General features: G+C 43.0%; 1 protein-coding gene across 3 annotated transcripts in view; it reads left to right on the top strand.

Annotated features, from left to right (window-relative positions):
* The window catches only part of SLC23A1 (solute carrier family 23 member 1), a 447395-nt gene that overhangs the window by 384792 nt on the left and 46262 nt on the right, over positions 1–16341 (top strand). For all 3 annotated transcript variants that reach the window (XM_078653352.1, XM_078653351.1, XM_078653350.1), the window contains 2 exons: positions 10907–11054; positions 13174–13279. In XM_078653352.1, the coding sequence (XP_078509478.1) occupies positions 10907–11054; positions 13174–13279 (254 nt within the window). The remainder of the gene's footprint in view (positions 1–10906; positions 11055–13173; positions 13280–16341) is intronic.

Raw genomic sequence — 16341 nt, 5'->3', positions numbered from 1 at the left:
AACCTTGACTCAATTTCCACTGCCAGGTCACAAACACACAAAACTAATGGAACCACTGAGTGGTACCTCTCTATCTACCACACGTGGATCAAAAAGAGCTCGCTGGCTCACAATCCTAACTCAGCTAATTGGACTGGGGAAAGGACCACACAGACTGTTGTCTGCAATTAGCAATGAACACTAAACCACTGGGTCTGGGCTCCCACGGGCATTGCTTGCCACACTTGGATAAAGAACAAAACAGTTGCAAATGCCACTAATTTTTCAAATAAGCATCAGTTGAATAAACATACAATTGAAACAATATGTTTGAGAGAAATAAATTCTGTTTGTTTTAATCTTTATGCATTTTCATTTGAACACTTCTATTTCAAAATAATATTTCAATGAATTCATACAAATATTAAAAACCTGGAGTGCACAACCAATATCGTATACAGTGATAACAAACTTGTACAATATTTACAGTGAAATACAATTTACTCGACATTCGTTCTTCACTCATACACCATTCAATCCACTACAAACAAGACAAACTCACGACAAAACATGAATGATTCGAAAAAATTAACTGGATTAACTCTCCAGTAACAAAAGCCAAATATTTTTAGAAATCTATACACTCTTTCCTAGTTGGTGATTCGATTATAAATTTTTAAGGCTATTAACAGGGTCTACGCGTTTCGAACTACCATTCTTGCGTAGTTCTCTTCAGGACCAATCTGTAATGAAAAAGCACAAAAATCTATTGTGGGGGGGAAAACATGAACACTACACTGCCCTTGCCCGAAACTCAAGTGTCCTCACCTACCTGGCGCTCGACGATACAAGCTGGATTGCAAAACAAGATTTGTCGTGTATGGCATTTTGTGTCCATGCGACCTCTTGTATATTGGGTTGAAGAGAACTACAGATTGGTCCTGAAGAGAACTACGCAAGAATGGTAGTTCGAAACGCGTAGACCCTGTTAATAGCCTTAAAAATTTATAATCGAATCACCAACTAGGAAAGAGTGTATAGATTTCTAAAAATATTTGGCTTTTGTTACTGGAGAGTTAATCCAGTTAATTTTTTCGAATCATTCATGTTTTGTCGTGAGTTTGTCTTGTTTGTAGTGGATTGAATGGTGTATGAGTGAAGAACGAATGTCGAGTAAATTGTATTTCACTGTAAATATTGTACAAGTTTGTTATCACTGTATACGATATTGGTTGTGCACTCCAGGTTTTTAATATTTGTATGAATTCATTGAAATATTATTTTGAAATAGAAGTGTTCAAATGAAAATGCATAAAGATTAAAACAAACAGAATTTATTTCTCTCAAACATATTGTTTCAATTGTATGTTTATTCAACTGATGCTTATTTGAAAAATTAGTGGCATTTGCAACTGTTTTGTTCTTTATCCAAGTGTGGCAAGCAATGCCCGTGGGAGCCCAGACCCAGTGGTTTAGTGTTCATGATTAGGATAGAAAGCATGCGATTTGAACAGTCCATTAGGTTCTCAGCCCATTCTTCCGCTAATTCAATATCTGGTTCTTCATGCGATGGAGCTATTAGAATTCGCAGGCCTCTGGGAATTCTTTTCTCCTCCTGATACTTCTCTAGAGTGATGGCTTCCCACCATCGGGATATTTCTTTCCGTATCATTTTTTCTAGTTTCTGGTATTTATTCATCATTCCTTTCCCAGATGACACTGGCTCCTTGCTAGTAGAGCTGTTTGTACTTTGCACAAACATAGATTGGGCCCTTAGTCTTCTTCGTGCCTCCGCATCTTCTTCCATGGTTACTGATCACGTGGGGATCCCCCCTCTTGCCTGCATATATAGTTATAATTATTAGGAAAATGTGCACAAACTTCAACAAAGTTAATGATCCTTTCTCGAGGACCCCCGCACACTGACCTCCAGAATGTGACTCTACTGGAAGTCCGGCGTGGGACAGTCGCGTTCACAGTTTGTATTGCCAGTTCGAAGACTTCCGAACAGTCCGTAAGAGCAAAAAAGCCGCCTGTTGCAATTTTCTTTACCGGCGAGTATGCTCAATCTTGCACGTTTAACACAATACCCTTTTGATAACTACACCGGAAAGTGACATAGACAGGACTCACCCTTCGCGGAGCTTCAGGAGACTGCAGGCAAATCCACCTCGTATTTCCCAGGCTCCCAGCAAGCCGTATTGCACTCCCAGTGTCCGTATACCATAGGGTTTCAGATCGAATTCATCAGCTCTTTCGTCTGTGGCAAGTTCGGAACGCGGTCAACCGGCGATCTATTAATTACTCAGATCCACATCCTTTGCAACGCCGGGACACCAAGACAGCGGTGCAGTACAGGGGCAAAGGTCTCCCTGTGTAAATATTCAAGTCCACAATACGTAGCAGCGCTACGTTCTCGCACTCTCCTCGAGAATCCGGGGATCAAAGTTCACAACAAAGTACGCTTTTCCAAATCCATTATTTATTCAGAATGCAGCATCGTGATAAACCATGGAACAAACCCAACGCGTTTCGGCGAGGAAACTCGCCTTGGTCACGGGTAATTCCAAAACCAATGAACAAACAATAAATAAAGTTTCACGTGATATGTGAAAAATAAACAAAGGACTCATAGCTTAAACATGGTGGCCATCTTAGAGTGGAGTACCTATGCATAAATCAGATAGCCCAAGTTATACGTTCTTTTGGCAAAATGTGTTTCAACAAAGACATTTCTAGTAAATTGACCAATTCCTATCAATTATATTGTGTTTCATCCTTCAAAGAAAATAATTTAAAAAAACGCTAATCTCGCGTTCTTCAGTACAGATAGCATTCTAGCTAAGTATCATATATGAAACACTCCAGATTTCGCATAATGAGACCTCAAGTGAGCTGCACCCAATTTGTAATTTGGAGAAAATACCCCATATATATCCAAACCCCAGTGAGATTTTATGCATTCTGTTTTACCAATTCATAAGGTTAACTCAAGTTGTTCTTGTTTGTATCATTCTCAAGTGAGTTTGTGTTACATAAACTATAGCAAAGTACATTACATATAGTGTAAAGTCCCAAGTGAGATATATAAGACAGAGCATTCACTCGAACCAATCCAAGAGTAATTGTCTCAGAAGGATGTTTCTTCCTGTGCATCATTACATAGTCAATACCTACAGTTGAAACACAAAATAGAAAAATGCCAGTCAAAATCCTTGTCAAACACAACCAGGGGCTTCTAAATTGGCTACGAGTCATAAACTAAGTGAATTAAAGTGGTGAAACCAAATAATAAAATTAATAGTTCATTAAAAACAACAGTAGGCACTGTGTAGACCTTGAGCCCAAAACATGTTACAGTCCAAATTAAATAACCAGGACAATTATTAAACAGAAACACTTGACATCATATAGTATGCAACCTGAAACCTAGTCCCCTAGATGCCATTTCATTTCTTCCTCCGAATTCAAACCTCTGGGCATCAGGGTGTCAAGCTCAATGATGTACCTGTTCTCCATTTGTCTTAACTTGCGGATTTTGTCACCACCTCTTTTCATGGCAGGAAACTTGTCAATTACGAAGAACTTAAGCAAATTTCTGTTGCTTTTGTGTTGTTCCTTGAAATGACGTGCAATGGGTGAGGTTTGATCTTTGTTATCAATGGATCTCATGTGTTCTAGGACACGTTTCTTTGCAGGGAACATCGTGCTCCCTACATACTTCCTAGCACATGGGCACGTCAAAACGTACACGCAATACTCAGACAGGCATGTTAGGTGTTTATTGATGGTTTTTTCGACTGCTTCAACAGGAAAGAAGACTCTTTTGATGTTATGACTATACCTGCAAGCCTTACATTTCATGCAAGTATAGAAGCCTTTGATGTCACTTGCCTTGATTGTATTCATGCTCACTTCATTTTTGCTTAACTTGTCCTTCAGGGAATGAGCTTTCCTATAAGTCATCATGGGATTCTCACTCAACACTTCACTCAGGGTAGGTTCCGTCCTAAGGACGTTCCAGTGGCGTTTAAAAGTATTGTATACTTGCCATGATCTGGAATGATAGGTAGAAATAAACCTCACTACCTCTTTTGTGTTTACAGCTTTTGAGTTTTCGTTGGAAGCTAAAAGAGATTGGTGGCTGACTTCACTGGCTTTTTTTAGTGCAGCATCTATGATAGAAGATTGGTATCCTCTTTCAACAAAACGCTCTCTCATGCACACACTCTCAATCACAAAGTCATCTTCAGTACTACAATTTCTCCGAGCCCGGAGAAATTCACCAAACGGAATACTTTTAATCAAACTTTTGGGGTGTCCACTGTCCGCATGTAATAAGGTATTCCCCGCAGTTTCTTTGCGGTATAGACTGGTTTTTAGTTTCTTATTAAACACCTTCACATGTAAATCCAGAAACACCATGCTCTGAGTATTCATGTGGCCTTCCAATTTAATATTCTGGTCATTCCTATTCAGGTCTGCCACGAAATTCTCTGCTTCACTCTGTGTCCCATCCCAGATGATGAACAAGTCATCGATGTAGCGCAGCCATAGTTTCACATGGCCGCGGTACATCGGATGAGCCTTCTCTACTTGCTGCTCCCAGCCCGCCATAAAAAGATTAGCAAAGCTGGGAGCAAAACAAGTTCCCATCGCCGTCCCTTGTCGTTGTCTATAATAGACATCATTAAAGACGAAGAAATTATGTTCCAGACAAAATCTGATCATCTGAATAATCATCTCAGAGTGATTCAGGTAAGAGATAAATCTGGAACTTAAAAATTTCCAACAGGCTCTAACGCCATCCTCATGTCTAATAGACGTATACAAACTGCATACGTCTAAAGAAATGAGTAGATAGCCATCCTGCCACTCAAAGTCAGTGAGTTTGTTGATAAAATCTCTACTGTCTTTTAAATACGATGGAACATTTTCAACAAAGGGTCTCAAAAAGAAGTCAATGTATCTTGACGTGTTCTCCAAAAGAGAACCAATCGAAGACAATATTGGCCTGCCCGGAGGAGTGTTTGGGTCTTTGTGTAGCTTAGGCAGTAAGTATAGAACTGCTATTTTAGGGTTCCGATTTAGCAAGAAAGAGTATTCATCCCATTCGATGATGCCACTTAAGCGCCAATTAGTCAACATCTCAAAGTAAGTATTGTTACTTTGTTCAATCCTCTGTAAGGAAGAGACTTCATAACATTCTTTTACATTCAATTGTCTCATACCCTCATTAATGTAGTTTTCAACATTCATTATAACCACATTCCCCCCTTTGTCCGATTGACGAATGACAATAGAGGGGTCATCTTCTAGTGACTTTATGGCTACTCTTTCTGCTTTACTCAGATTGTCATTGAACCAGCACTTATTTTTAGCAAGGTCCTTGAAATCATTTATGACTAGAGTTTCAAAGGTGTCAATACTACAAGCAGGTATTGTCGGGTTAAAAGTCGATTTAGATTTAAAATGATTTGGACAATTCAAATCTGTTCTATAACCCAAAGAGGTTGCATCATTAGGAGTATTGTCTGGTGTACCGAACTCCAAATCCTTCATAGCAATAAGTGTTTCTACTTCCTCAATGGTCTCACTTACTGGTTCAACATTGGGGACAATCATTGATGCATTCTTCACCTTAAGCTTGTTCCATTTGTGAAGTCGCAACTTTCTGGTAAATTTAAATAAGTCTATTCGTTCCTGAGAATAGTTAAAATTAGCCGAGGGACAAAAAGAGAGGCCAAACTGTAACACATCATATTCTACTTTCGATAGTATATGAGAGGAGAGGTTTACCACATTTCGTCGATTCATTTTCCTCGTGTTTTCTTTTGACCCCGTGTTTCCACTCCCACTGGGGTTGTTGTAATTCCACTTGTTCCAGCCGCCCCTCCTGACTGGCCGTTGTTTTTTGGTGTGTTTCCTCCAGGATTGCCTCTTCCTCTGCCTTTTCCTCTGTATCCTCTTCCTTGTCCCCGACCTCTGTCTATCTGCCAATTTTGTTGTTGCGTAGTCTGATTCATCATCTTGAATTCCACCCAAAAATTTGAAGCCTTGCTAGTATTAATATAAAAAAATTACTCTAATTAATGTAATTAACTAATTAATATTAATTAATTACCAATTAATTATTAATTAAAAATATGTACAAAATTATATTAATTAATTAACTAATTAATATTAATTAATTACCAATTAAGTATTAATTAAAAATATTTACAAACATATATGAATTAATTAATAATTATTAAATTACTTCCCACCCTTTTCCCCTATAAACCCACAACCCGCTCTGATACTAAAACGCAAAATGTAAACAAATTTACAAATTTTCAAACATACATTACAAAACATGTTTAACAAACATATAAACAACACATTAAAATACATAACACTAAACAAAATTTCGATATTATTAAAGTCGATATTAGTAACATACATACCTTAAAAAAACGATATTCTGTCTGTCGATATTTTGGACATCGATATTCTTTACTATCCAAATTAAAACATCGATATTATTGTATATCGATATTTTAAGTTCGTTATTTTGTCTCACTACCGTGAGATCTAACTACCTAGTAATTTTGAGGGTCCATAGAACCAGAACTGGCACATTTTGTGACCAAGCTTTCTTGGTGGCATTTTGGGTGGTTTGTGAAAGAATCTGGAATAATTTTGGTCTTTTTTAAAATGGTATCTAGTTGGGCGTCTCACTGACATGAGATCATATATTTGTGAATCATGTTTTAAACTGTATTTCTTGATTTATGCAACATACATATATGCATTCAGGAATCATCTTTGACGTTATTCCCAAAGGCATTTACAAACGTGATCTTGTACATAAAGCGGTGAATTGTAATATTAACAGAAGTTGTCCAAGTGTTGAATAGCCCTGTCCTCACAACTTTAAGACTTCCAAGGAGGCTGCAGGAGGGCATTTGGTCACCCTTCTGAGGGTCACTAACTGTCTTGATTGCAAAGGGGCAACAGCCACGCCTCAGCCTCTCCCCACCACAACTCCCCACAGGCAGACTCAGACATAAGGTCCTCTCCTCCAAGTTTAGCTGTGTTCCATTTCTTGTTCACTATGTCCCTGCCACTACCTGTGGACAGTGTCCCTGACAATGGGACACGCACAACCAGTGCTTAGATACAAGGGAGTCAAGAAGAGGTCTCCATCCTCTCACAAATGACAGCAGATTCTGTCTCTCCGTCTCTGATTGTTTGTTCGAAATTCAGTGGTGCTTTAATTTCCAAGTAGCATTAGAAACCACAGAATATATTATATTATTTGCACTGGTGTAGTGGAAGGCTCCCAGTCATTCCCCAGCCTCTACCCTTCCCAAGTTTTCCTAAGTTATGATATAAACAATATCAAGATCCACTATTCTAGGGGCTTTCTGAGGCGGCAAAAAGACTCACTGATGGAGCCCTCTGTCCCACTCACAAGTGAGTCTATTCAGACAGGATACTGACCCTGCCATGTGGGCCGGTGTACACTTGGCGGTGGCAGCTCGCCCTCCACAGACACAGGCATGGGGCCCATCACCACTTGGGGGCTGTGACGGTGCTCCCCCTGTCGTTTCAGCACTCAGGGATCTGGGATGGGGTCTCAGCTCAGCCCTCTCCATTATGAATATGCCCTAAGGATGGAGTCCCCGGGTCCAAAGGGGAGACTGGGGGGGCCACGCATGCAAATAAATAAACCCTGCGCTGACCACCAGGCCCTGCCCCCCTCCATGGTTAGATTATGAAACATCAGCAGAGCCCTGTGTGCTTCTTTGTTGAAAAGGTCAAAGACAGCCACATTTTTAAATGACATAACTCGGACCACTTTTGACGATCTTAGGCTCATTTTACTCTTGATGGTGAGCTCTAGCCACAAGTGGCAATTGCAGCAGACCTCCAAAGTGGTGCAGTCCTCCGGGAGCTGGTTCTTCTGGCTCCCTGCACAAGAGTTCCTCCTGATCTTGATTTCTGGGCGCAGAAATTCTGGGATTTCCCTCAACTGGTCCTCTGGGGGTGTAAAGCAACCAGCCTCACTGGCCCCTAGGAAGACCAACTAGTCCTGGGGTCAACTGGGCAGAGTCCTTAGTCATTTGTGGGAATCGGAGGGTACTTCCTTCCTGTTGTCCATTGCAGTCCAGAGTTCCAGCAGCGAAGCACAGAGAAATCACCATGCAAGAGAGAGTCTCCCCCTTGTGCAAGAGATTTTAGAGGTAGGTTCCCAAAGTCAGGCCCCCCATTCCAATCCTATGGTGCCATGCCACCTCTCCACCTCTGTCCCAACCCTCCTGCACAGCATACTGTGACAGTTCAAGATGGCATAATCCAGGAGTCACTATTCACATCTCCTCTGGGGCCTCAGCTCCACCCTGACATTACTGCCTGTGCCTTTTTCACTCGACTTTCAAAGGAGAGCCCACTCCAGTATTGGATCCAGGAACTGGACACCCTTCTTTGTTCAGTGGGCTTGGGCAGGCCACTCCCTGGTCCAGTGTGACAACTGATTGATTGATGTAGATCATTCTGCCCCACCCCTTTCCTCCTCAGGAACTGTGTGTTGTGTGGGGAGGGCTTTGTTCCTGCTGCTGGAGAGAAATGGAATTAACCCAGCACAGCAGGGTGACAAAAGGCCTGGGCTCTGATCATGAGCTGAGACAGAGAAATATGACAAATCTGGTTGACAAATAAATCGTACAGATATCTTTGTGGAACTTGTAGAATTTATTTTTCTGCACAGGTTACATCCCATTTTGATATGTCACTGGTCTCTGTAGGCTAAAGTGAGGCAAAACTGCACTCTAAGGCTGTACTCTCCCCATGTGGGTAATAAAGTGTCACTACGGACAAAACAGTAAATTACACTGACTTTCCCTATTAGTGTATACTAACATTATAGGAATGACCCCAGGTCAATATCTACTCCTGCAGATTCCCAACTGCGCTAGGCTAACTGTGTGCTGTTACCGGGCTGCAGTAGTCTTCCACGCACAGAGCACACACGTGCACACGCATATGTACACATGTTCAAGTATATCAGCCAAGTGGCCCTTACCCTTGCTGCTTTGCAGTGACCTTATCTTAAAAGGCGGACACTGGTGGTAAACACATGCAGTCTATTTGCCATGTAAATACATTTGGTGAGACACATGTAGTGAGACTCATCCACAGTAAAAAGTCCAAAATCAGGTGATCCTAAAAGCAAAAATTCTGGGCGTGATGAATAGGCAGAACCAAATTGCGACAAATGCCCTCTCAGATAAAATGTCCTTGGCGTTATCAACAAAAGCAAACCATTCGAATAATCTTCAGACCTGGCACCGCCAAAAATGTTCAACAATATCGTTTGGAGAGGTAGCTAGAAGATTAAGCAACGTAAACCGTTTCCTGTAACTAGGTTCATTCAAACTAAGCTGTATACCTCCTGCATTATACCACTCCTCAAAAAGAAAAACCTCAATCCATAAGACTTAGCAAACAACAGACCAATATCAAATGGCCCATTCCGAGGAAAAATTATTAAAAGATCAGTGTGGAAAAACAAGACTTCATTTTAGATCAACAATCCAGCATCAGACCAGGCAGAGGCATAGTCAGGCATCATATCCATTTGAAAGGACCTAAACCTCGCAGAGGGCAAGAACAAAGTTGTAGCCCTATCGTTTTTGAAATATCAGCTGCATTTGACTCTCTCCACCCCTACACACTACTTACTATAGACTTTGCCATCTCAGAATATGTGAAAATGCTCTAAAGTGGATTAATTTATACCTTTGAACCAGACAGATCATAGAATATTTACGGAAATATCCCTTCACAGGTCACAAAGGATGAGCCAGCCACCCGCACAGCTAGTCAATAGAATTATACATAATCCAATCCCTAGTCCAATCCCATCTTGACTATGGGAATGTCTGTTAACTTGTGTGGCTCTACAAAAAGTTTGAGATACCTACAAAGAGTACACGCCACTGCTGCTCACCTTATTGTCCACACCCTAGGATGTCAGCATATCTTACCGGTACTAAGTAGCCTTCACTAGCTGTAGGTGGAGCAGTGGATACAGTTCCTGTCTTGATCATTATGCACCGCATTATACAAACAACCCACTGCAGTTCTGGAAAAAGAAGTTCTGCCTCTACCGCAGCTAAGATCTAGAGGCCAATTTCTAATTCTAATGACTAATTGGAGAAAAAATAAAGCTTTTACATACCTGGCTGCCAAACTCGGGCATAATCTGGGTTTTTGAAAACGTTCATCGTTATGGCCAAATGGTCTTACTTTTTATCTGCTTTGCTATTTTACCAGTGTCTTGAAGCTTTGGTGTAAGAGCAATCTATAAATAAATTATGCAATACACAATAAACACGCTTCAGTTGCTAGCGCCGGGACACTCAGCTGAGTAGCTGTGCGCTCTATAAATATGTTAAAATAAAATAAAATAAATAATCACGCACGAAATGGAAACACTTCCATATAGGCTCAAAAACAAGGACAACACCCTTCCAACCACACACCCTACACAGCACCAGGGTAGGCAAACACTTTGGAGTCTTACATAGGGGTAGTACGCGCTGTATACATGTTGCAGTACAATGCGATAAAATACAATATAGTACAATCAGTGTTAATGTATCATCAATATATTGAGTGACCTAAAGTTTCATAAACAGGTAGGTACTTGTGACATACTATATAAAACTTCAAGTAATATGTGGAATATTGCAGCAGTAAATTAATACTGATTGCTTCCGGTGTCTCCAGATTAGAGGTTGATGGTATTCTAAAATTTAGCGAAGTTAAGGTGTATAGCTCTGACTGCTGATAAAGACTCGCTGAAGAATTGTCAGTCAGTATCCGTGTAAATGATCTATTTCCATTCTAGCTTTAAACTTTCCTTTTCATGTTTTTACAGGCCAGTGGGGATTGCCTGTAGTGACAATTGCTGGAGTTTTGGGTATGTTCAGTGCTACCTTGGCCGGCATTGTTGAGTCAATAGGGGATTATTATGCCTGTGCTCGATTAGCTGGAGCCCCACCTCCTCCTGTGCATGCAATCAACAGGTAAAATATGGTATTTTAATATCGTCAATTGCTGTTCTCTTTTCAGAGTTCCTCTGCCCTACCTCTCCCATTAATGTCCCCATTGGGGTAGAATGGGTGTGATGCTCAGTAGCCATTATTGAATGCATTTGGTTTCCTACTGGCACAATAACGGTTTTATGCTGCAGCCATATGTTAAATGGGGGGTGGGGGGAGAAAATTAAGGCATCAGAAATGAACTTGAACTCCATGCCTAATTCATTGTCTTGTGTGACCACCACAGAGTCAAAGGGCCTGATTTAGAAATTGGCAGACACGTTTACTCCATCACAAATGTGATAAACATCCCATCCCCCTAATTTCATTATTGCATAATATCCGATGTCACTTGTAATAAGGCGAAAGGCATATTCGTCATGGTTGTAAAAGAGTAACCCAATCCGCTAAACTCTAAATCAGGTATCTGCGGACTGTCCTTAAGGGCGGAGGGACCACGCCCCGCTTCCTTTGGACATAATGTGTGTCTGTCAGGCTGAGCAAAGGTCAGCCGACAGACACTTTATTTTCAGGTCAGGCAGCCAGGTGCTAGGCATGTTCTTCATACGTAGGCTCCTGGCTGCCTGAGCTGAAGTTTGCTGGGACAGCTCCTGTGGGCTTGACCTCTTCAGCCCGGCAAAGGTCCGCGAGGCCCTCCCCCTCATAATGAGGGAGAGCATCATTGATAGTCTCATATCTGGAAGCTTCAGTTTTAAGCCCTGAAGTACCCTGGGTCAAGTTTCTATCACTGACACCTGGTCACAGAGTGAGTGGGGTCTGCAGTCACTCTGACTCCCATCCTACTCTGTGACAAGGTAGGGACTGCTGCCTCCCCTCATTGGCTGGCCTACGGCTAGACAATGAGGGGAAGCAGCAGTCCCAACCCCCCTGGCACCTCCAAGGTTTCTCTCCCCTAGAGCTGCAGCAGGTAAGTGTTGTTTTTTTATTGGCTGTTTGGTGTGTGCATGTATGTATGTATGTATATATGTGTATTTATGAATAAGTGTTGTTCTTGGGAGTGGGTGCACGTGTCTGCATGTGAATGTATGGGTGTAAAGTGAGTGTGCATGCGTGTGTGTGTGCGTCCCCCGCACCCCTCTCAGTTCTACTTACCTGCTTCCACTGAAATAAGGCCCAATAATGCCGTTATAATAGGAATTTTTTTATAGTAAACAATTATATCTAAATTATCTGGGCCAGGGGTTGTTAACCTTTTGACTTCTATGGATCCCTACTCATTCATTACTGTAATCTATTGGTGACTTACGCGCTATACAAAAATAAAAAATACAAAATACAAAAATAATCTAGGAACCCCCACTGAGTCGTTATTGGAATCCAGGGACCCTCACTGTAACATCATTGAATGATGGGAACCCCTGGTCTAAGCAATTGCTATGAATCAAACCGCAAAATAATATACAAAAATAAGTGCACGCCTTACAACTGCTCAAATATTGAGCTATTTTTTTCAATTCACAATCAAATATAGAAACCGTTTTCATATTTTAAATGATGTTTCTTTATCTGTATATACTTTATTAACTTTAATGTATTCGTTTTAGTATTGTTTAAGTTTGTAACACAGTCGTGAACCCTCGAATTAAGCCTCGAACCCCAGATTAAGTCCCCTGATCTAGGCTGTACATTTTTAGGCTTTTTACTGTGCTGGGCTGTGATTGGTTCATTGACATGTTTGGGACCTTTAAAGTTGCATCAGAAGGTTGAATCCTCTTCATCAGTGGCATATAGTCTTTGTTTGCGCCCTGGAGACCTCTAAGCCAACTGGTCCCACTCAGATGATATCTTCCCCCTGAAGTCAGATGTTTCTGAACTTGATCCTCTATGGTCTCCATTTCCTGTTGTACAACACTCCTAGATTGTATCCTATGTAATGTACTACAAACATAAATACATACATTTACTAAAGTGTAACAGTGGTGCGTTAAGACTCATAACCTTGGAAGTAACAATTCATGAAGCATAATGAGAAAAGCACCTCTAAAATCACCCGAAATGTATTAGAAAAAATGTTGCAGTCTGATTGTTGCAAAAAGAATACAAAGAAAGTAAAGATAATAAATTATGCATTTGTTATTTTCAGAGGAATCTTTTTTGAGGGGCTTTCATGCATCCTGGCTGGATTACTTGGAACAGGCAATGGCTCTACCTCATCTAGCCCCAACATAGGGGTCCTAGGCATAACAAAGGTAATTATTTGTCTTGTTCTTGATGGTGAAATGCTTGCTCAGTTTGCACGCACAGTGAGTGGTAGTGGACGCTGCTGGGAGAGAGCACAGTTGGCACGCATTCAGCAGAGTAGAAGCTGCTGCTTGGTAGACTTCCTGCTTATGCCACGAAGCAGGGCTTGCAGTGGCGGCTGGCAGGGAATGGGTGTGGCGAGTAAAAGGGGAACGAAATATCAATCAATCAATCAATCAATCACTGCATTTATATAGCGCACACTCACCCGGAGGGTCTCAAGGCGCTAGGGGAGGGGGGGGTCTGCTACTGCTCGAACAGCCAGATCTTGAGCTGCTTCCTGAAGGCGAGGTGGTCCTGGGTCAGGCGGAGGTGAGTCGGGAGGGAGTTCCAAGTCTTGGCGGCCAGGTAGGAGAAGGACCTTCCTCCTCTGGTGGCTCTTCGGACGCGGGGGGCGGCGGCGAGGGCGTGGCCGGTCGATCGAAGCTGGCGTGTGGGAGCGTAGAAGTTGAGGCGGCTGTTGAGGTATCCTGGGCCTTGGTTGTGTAGGGCTTTGTGTGCGTGGGTGAGGAGACGGAAGGTGATTCTCTTGTTGACCGGGAGCCAGTGCAGGTCTCTCAGGTGTCCGGAGATGTGGCTGCGACGGGGGATGTCCAGGATGAGTCGTGCTGAGGCGTTCTGGATCCGCTGGAGTCTCTTCTGGAGTTTGGCGGTGGTACCGGCGTAGAGGGAGCTGCCGTAGTCCAGACGGCTGGTGACGAGGGCCTGGGTGACCGTCTTCCTGGTCTCGGTGGGAATCCACTGGAAGATCTTACGTAGCATGCGCAGGATGTTGAAGCATGACGAGGAGACGGCGTTGATTTGTCTGGTCATGGAGAGGGAGGAGTCCAGGATGAAGCCCAGGTTGCGTGCGTGGTCTGTTGGTTTGGGTGCGCTGCCCAGGGCGGGGGGCCACCAGGAGTCATCCCAGGCGGAGGGTGAAGATCCCAGGATGAGGACTTCCGTCTTATCCGAGTTCAGTTTCAGGCGACTGTTCATCATCCACTTGGCAACGTCTGTCATCCCTTCGTGTAGGTTGGCTCTGGCGGTGGTGGGGTCGTTGGTGAGGGAGAGGATCAGCTGGGTGTCGTCGGCGTAGGAGATGATGTTGAGGTTGTGTTGGCGAGCGATGGCTGCGAGGGGGCTCATGTAGACGTTGAAGAGGGTTGGGCTGAGCGAGGAGCCTTGAGGAACGCCGCAGATGACTTTGGGGGCTTCTGATCTGAACGGGGGGAGGCGGACTCTCTGTGTCTTTCCGGCGAGGAAGGAGATGATCCACTCCAGTGCCTTCTCCTGGATTCCGACGTTGCTGAGGCGCTGCACTAGGGTGCGGTGGCAGACAGTGTCGAAGGCCGCGGAGAGGTCTAGGAGGATGAGGGCCGCTGATTCTCCGTTGTCGAGCAGTGCTCGGATGTCATTGGTGGCTGCGATCAGGGCAGTCTCGGTGCTGTGGTTGGCCCGGAATCCAGACTGCGAGAGGTCGAGGGATCCGTTCGTCTCGAGGAAGGCGGCCAGCTGCTTGTTGACGGTCTTTTCGATGACTTTTGCAGGAAACTGGAGCAACGAGATGGGGCGGTAGTTCTTGAGGTCGGTGGGGTCGGCTGGTGGCTTCTTAAGTAGAGCGCTGAGTTCGGCGTGCTTCCAGCTCTCCGGGAAGGTAGCGGTGTCGAAGGAGGTGTTGATGATGTCCCGCAGGTGGGGTGCGATGACAGAGTCGGCCTTGTTGAAGACGTGGTGAGGGCAGGGGTCGGTCGGAGATCCGGAGTGGATGGAGGCTGTTGGACCTGGCCCTCTTGGCAGGGTCATCCCTAAACTTTCTGCCTTCCTCCAATACTCTCTCTGACCTGTTTTTGTTGGTTTAATGACTCTGGGCACTTTACCACTGCTGACCAGTGCTAAAGTGCATATGCTCTCCCTGTATAAAGTGTAACTGTGATTGATGTCCATGATTGGTTCATTGGATTTACTGTCAGTCCCCAGTAAAGTGCACCAGGAGTGCCAGGGCTTGTAAATGCCAATACTGCTAGTGGGCCTGCAGCGCTGGTTGCGCCACCCACAGAAGCAGCCTTAAAATGTGTCTAGGGTCTGCCATTGCAGAACCTGCGTGCAGTCTGGTACTGTAATGCTGGCTGGGCAAGTGCACACACTTGCCAGCCCCTAAACCTTCCCTTAACTTCATATTAGTCACCCCTATGGTAGGCCCAAGGGCAGGGTGCATTGTAAGTGTAAGGTAGGACATGCTCTGATGAGAGTGGCAGGTCCTAATAGTGAATTACCGCCAAATTCGTTTTTCACTATTGTAAGGCTACCTGTTCCCTTTAGGCTAGATGGGCTGCTGGAATTATTACACTCTATAATCCCAGCAGGCTCAGGGAACATGGTAGACAATCATGTTTAGTATGCCTGAACTCAGAATAATAAAATACTTCTTTTAGTAAAGTTTATTTTAATATCCTGTGTTTGCAAATGCTACTTTTAGAAAGTTAAAAAACACACAAGGGCCTTGACTCCTAACTCAGCAAGGCTGAGTCCAACCAAACCTATGTAACAAAACAAGTACCAATGCTGAGAATTTCAGTTTACCAACAAATCATTTACCAAAGTAGCTGTTTTGAATGCAACAAAAACAACCCGCTTATAATATAGCAACATTCGAGATTTATTCTCTTTTATAGAATTTTTTCACTTATTATAACACTATTTTTAGTGCATGGAAATACAAACAATTTTATATACAATATATACATCAACGAACATAAATCACAATAAAACATTTACACACTTCATACATGCTTGGCCATTCAGTCATACAAAACACATTCACACAATATGACCTAAATGTAAAAGAACAAAAACAATAGGTCCACGTATCGGTAGTAAATCAATGGAAACGATCCTTTCGTGATTTACAATTCTAAAGTCTGTACAAGTCACAATTCAAAACAGAGTGACCACATCTCTTGTGGCAAGTTAAAGGGCCGTTGTAAAACACCAGTTATAAGCCAGATACGGGACTTGGTTGGTCGACGCG

The sequence above is a fragment of the Lissotriton helveticus genome, chromosome 7 (genome assembly GCF_964261635.1).
Source record: "Lissotriton helveticus chromosome 7, aLisHel1.1, whole genome shotgun sequence".
Taxonomy (NCBI): domain Eukaryota; kingdom Metazoa; phylum Chordata; class Amphibia; order Caudata; family Salamandridae; genus Lissotriton; species Lissotriton helveticus.
The sequence above is the reverse complement of the archived record's forward strand: the minus strand, read 5'-3'. Positions and strand labels throughout refer to the sequence as shown.